This window comes from Aulostomus chinensis, chromosome 20, assembly GCF_037954235.1.
Source record: "Aulostomus chinensis isolate RoL2024-O1b breed Wild chromosome 20, RoL_Achi_v1.0, whole genome shotgun sequence".
Classification (NCBI taxonomy): domain Eukaryota; kingdom Metazoa; phylum Chordata; class Actinopteri; order Syngnathiformes; family Aulostomidae; genus Aulostomus; species Aulostomus chinensis.
The window spans coordinates 1,349,434-1,354,584 of NC_141339.1; the positions used below are offsets into that span (position 1 = coordinate 1,349,434).

At 46.3% G+C, this 5,151-nt stretch overlaps 1 protein-coding gene across 2 annotated transcripts; it reads right to left on the minus strand.

Annotated features, from left to right (window-relative positions):
- Positions 1–1,072: 1,072 nt before the first annotated feature.
- LOC147242159 (uncharacterized) lies at positions 1,073–5,151 on the minus strand. Of its 2 annotated transcripts, XM_086189389.1 has the most exons (6): positions 5,047–5,150; positions 4,816–4,956; positions 4,625–4,705; positions 4,405–4,535; positions 4,068–4,317; positions 1,073–3,889 (listed from the first exon to the last, which is right to left on the minus strand). In XM_086189389.1, exons 1-6 carry the CDS (start codon positions 5,128–5,130, stop codon positions 2,627–2,629), a joined length of 1,950 nt encoding a protein of 649 aa, XP_086045515.1. In that variant the 5' UTR covers positions 5,131–5,150; the 3' UTR covers positions 1,073–2,626. The 2 variants fall into 2 exon arrangements, with proteins under 2 accessions (XP_086045515.1, XP_086045514.1); XM_086189388.1 differs by having other exon boundaries at positions 4,816–5,151.

Here is a 5,151-nt window from a genome sequence, read left to right on the forward strand (position 1 = left end):
GCTCCAGCCGGGGCTCCACCCACAACCTTCTTGATGGGGGCCACAGGGAGGACCACTACTCCACCGGGCTGCAAAAACTAGGATCCAATTATAGTATTGTTTGTATGCATATTATATTACTTTTAATAATTATATAATCCATTAAGTGTCAATTCACAACAACTTGGCCAGCTCTGAAAAGAAAATGCTGGCTTAGCAGAGATGACATCAGACATCTCAAATTTGGCAGGTTGCTGTTTTCATTGGTGTAAACTATTCATTATTTGTTGTCATTTGCAATTATTTCAGTACCACAACGATGCAGTTGTAACATAACTGACAGCATATTGATGGCTTACATTGACAACAGAACTTTCAGTAGAACACACAGCCCCAATCAAACAAATCGTAAAACAGGTTTTAGGATTTGGTTGGATTCTAAGTTGACCGTAGGCGTGGCTGGGAGAGCCAATGGTTGTCTGTCTCTATGTGTTGGCCCTGCCATGGACTGGTGACCTGTCCAGGTGGAAGGCTGCTGGGATAGGCTCCACCCCCACCACCCTCAACAGGAGAACATGGATGGATGATGGATGGATGGATGGATGGATGGATGGATGATGGATGGATGGACTTTAGCTGGTTTTAGGCTCCAGATGAACCAGTTTTAAGTAAAGCACACCTGATAACATCCTAAATCACTAGTTCTCAAATGGGGGTATGCGTACCCCTGGAGGTATGTGGAGGTACTCCAGGGGGTAAGTGAAGCTTTACAAAAATATATATATTAAAAAAGCAGTAATCCTAATATAATTAAGTCTTGAGAAATAATTATATTATAAATGTTCGATAAAATACAAATGTATGTTCATACACTGAATTTTATATTCAGTATTCAATTTTAATATCCTTAAAAATACAGACTCTCCCCAAACCAACCTAGTTTGACCCATTGATCCAGCATCACTCGTCATAACCCGCCGTTGCCATGACAACGCACTGTCAAGATGAATATGTGGCTAAAGCGCAGCGATGGTGCTGAAAATACTGAAAAAAGTTAAAAAGAAGGCGAAACCAGAGCTGACGAAGTACCGAAAGTAGGCACCGAAGGCACTGTGGGTTTTTTGCGGGTAGAAATTAGCCAACACTGGCAAATCATTGCTATGAGTGGTTTAACTTTCATAAATCAGACACTGATGACACAGCACTGTACCTCGTTATTTTCGACCAAAAATGTTTTGCGCGTGTCAGGGGTACTTGACTCAAACTATTTCAAAGGGGGTTCATCACTGACTAAAGTTTAAGAACCACTGTCCTAAATAACTGGCTGTTGGTACCATGAGTGTAATTTTTCTTTCGTACATCCATGGTTACATACCGCCCACCTTACTGCACTGGTGTAATTAATTCATGCCTGGGCTGTGTGTGTGGGTCAACAAAAAGCCCAAGGGTGTGGCTTTGGTCTCAACATTGGTAAGTCATGACAACATGGACCATGCAGGGGGGCATGAAAAACCTGCACCAGTAAATGCACCGTCACTATGCAGAAACAAATGTTCAACCAGAAGGAGAGCAGCATCAACATGGCAACATGTTGTTCCTTTAAGAGGCGAAGCCTTCGCACTGAAGTTCAGAGGAAAACACACCATTAAGCGCAATGCAGATTATTTTGTTGCTGAATTCATACAAAATAAACAAGAGGAAACATTCTTAGTAATGGCAGTTTTTAATGGGTCCATGTCTGTTGCGTTTGTTTGTAATGGATGTTGTAACGGGTAAAAGAAAACGTATTATTTTGTCGGCCTGTTTTCTGACTTGAACTCGTTTAGCTTGTTGCCCACGGTTTAGTAAAGGAGGAGCAGACTTAAACTCTCAGGATCAACAACTCCCAAAACAAACACTTAATTGAAATAATTTACAGTTCCGTAATTCTGTGTAATTTTTAATGGCAAAAACATCCAATAACTTCACATTTACATAATGAAATGCCATCGAGATCAGGCTTAAGTCTGCTCGTTTGGATAAAATAAGTTTGTGGCCTGTTGTCTACGTTCCTGAGGTTGTTGTGTTTCGACTTCTGCCGCTAGCGCCAGTTCTCTGTCTGATACCTGACTTTCGGCGGTATTCTATCCAGTTTTAAGGTACAATTGTAACCCGAGTTATTGCTCTCAGTTGGTTTTAACAATTTCTTTGGCATCACTGGAAACCTGGTTTTGAATTATCTTAGCTTTGACTGCTTCCTAGCTTCAGTTGACTGCATGTGAAAACCCAACAGATGTCAGCTTATAGCAGAACACTGGCACATTGACAAGTGAGGACTGTGATTTACTCAGAGTGGCGATTAAAACATCCAACAGCTCTCAAATGAGTTCAGAAAGACCTGCTTCTATCCAGCTACAGGAGTGTGGCCTCTGGCATGTCCAAACAGATCGTCTCACTCTCCACACACCCTCCAGGACAGAGCTGCATGGGATCCCACTGGCCTACAACCACCCTGTGATTGGCAGTCATCCTCCGGCTCAACACCCAGGAAAAGCAAACCTCAAGAAACATTGCCTTATAATATAGGAATCATCAGATAACCAGAATTCTTGATCCAACAGTACAGTCCCCCCGACCCCAGCCCCCCTACCCATCTCAGGCTGGGTCATCAGCGCCTGACAATAAGGGCCGCTATGGCCACAGGGATCAGGGTCAGCCCCAGACAGATCCCGGCTGTTTTCCAGAGAGACCCCTTCTTCACTTCTGGCACTGCAGTGTCCTCCAGAGGTTCAGGGGCTGTTGGAACAGGTTCTGCCCCCTCTCTGGAGGTTGGATGTCTCCTCCCATGGTCCAACGACTGCTGCATCCTCTCAATGTCCAGGTTGTCCTCCCTGACTTCATCTTGATGAATCCCCACCTGTGTGTGAAGCTCCACCTGGTGGGTCTCTGCCACCTCAAGAGCAGTTTCACACCTGTTCCTGACCTCCTCACGGAGGCGGATCTCTTGCAGCTCTTGTTCCAGGACAGCGTTTTTCCGCCTCTCCACCTGGAGGTCAGTGGCCAGTTTCCCCACACAGGCCTCGAGCGTCACCCTCAGGTTCTCCGTCTCCCTGCGAAGAGAACGCTCCTTCATAGCAGCGTCTTCTCGCACAGCCTCGATCTCTTTAGCCATCTTGAGACGGAGGATTTCCATGTCCGTCTTTAGGGAGAGGGCCTGGAGCCTGTCCTCCCTGGTTCTGTCCGTGGTGGACCTCAACCCCAGCTTTTTACGGATCCATTGGAGGTTCTTCAGCTTCACCGTCCTGTTTTCATTTTCCTCATAGAGGTCTCCAACCAGGTTTTTGGGCGGTGAATGCTGAGAGTCTTCATCACTGTCTTCATTGCTTGTCTCAACATCGTCCTCATCAATGGTGTTTTTACTGGTCTCCTCATTGTCTTCATCATCATCTTCGTCATTGTCTTCATTATTGTCCTCATCACTGTCTTCATCACTGACCTCATAGCTGGTCTCATCACTGGTCTCATCATCATCTTCATCTTCATAATTGACCTCATCACTTTCTTCATTATTGACCTCATCACTTTCTTCATTGTTGTCCTCATCACTGTCTTCATCACTGACCTCATAGCTGGTCTCATCACTGGTTTCATCATCATCTTCATCTTCATAATTGACCTCATCACTTTCTTCATCGTTGTCCTCATCGCTGGTCTCATCATCATCTTCATCTTCATAATTGACCTCATCACGTTCTTCATCGCTGTCTTCATCGCTGTCTTCGTCACTGAGTTCATAGCTGGACTCATTGCTGGTCTCAGTCTCATCGTTGTCTTCAAACTGAGGACTGCCAGCAACAAAAGGATGGGCCGGGATCAGTGGCCATGACAGCCTCTCCTCAGGGTCTCCGGTCAACAGACCTCTCAGGAAACTCTGTAAAGGAGACGTCACATGGTCACGGTGAGCAGAACGATACACTTTTGTTTGTCTTAAAAAGCAGCAGTAAGCTTCTTTTGGCTGTTAAAGGTAGCTTGTGTTTGAGAACGCTAACACAGTAGCTAGCTAGCTAGTTAGCAGCTGAGGACGCAGTATACGAATGTAGCTGTTGTACCTTGCAGCTGGGGCTCATGTTGTTGGGCCACTCAACCGAGCCTTCCAGGATGAGCTGCATCAGTTGGGGTCTGGATTCCGAATAGAAGGGAAGCTCCCCAGTGTGGAGCTCAAACAGGGTGCAGCCCAGAGCCCAGAGATCAGCAGTGTGATCATAGGGCTCCCCCCTTATCCGCTCAGGGGACATGAAGGCTAGCGTTCCCTTCTGAGACGTCAGCTTCAAGGTGGGCTTCCTCAAGACGCTGGCAAACCTGAGACAGAACGGCATCACATATAAACACACTTGGAGATGATGACGCTCACAGCCATGTTTTCCTTCAACATCTAAATCTTCTTACCCAAAGTCACACAGTTTGACCACGCCATCGTCCCCCAGCACAGTGTTGGCCGTCTTCACGTCCCGATGAATAATGTGACGTGAGTGCAAGTAGTGGAACGCTGAGAGCAGCTGGCAGGCAAACTTCTGGACCTTGGAAGAGGGAGAAAAATGCAAATGTTGATGGGGTGAAGTCTCAGTGAGTGTCATGTCCGGCGTTACTGTGTGTAATGAAGGAGTACCTGGTGCTCTGGGAAGGTCCCACGATCATGAAGAGCCTGGAGCAGGTTGGAGCCTCCAGCGTACTCCATCACAAAAACAAGCTGTTGACACAGTGGAGAGATTTGGTCACACAATGAGACGATGGTGCAGTGGATCAAGGATCCACCTGAGAGCAGGAGGCATTCAGAGGGAAGATTCATCGCTGTCTTACCCATTTTTTCATTTGAAAACTGCTCAACAACGTTACGATGTTGGGATGGTGGATTTTTCTCATGATTGTCACTTCCCTGTAGAGAATTTGGATCTCCTGATCTGAGCGACCATCTTTCTCGATAAACTTCAGAGCCACAATCTGAGGGACACATGAGAGCAGATGCTGACACATGGAAACTAAGTCAATGACAACAGTCCGTCTGATCCTATCCCAGCTGAAGCTACTCACTCTGCCAGTTTCCGTTTCCTTGGCCCTGAAAACTTGGCCGAATGTGCCCTCTCCCAGCTTAACCAGTTCCTGATAGGGAACCATTCTGAGTTGCTGGTAGACTGG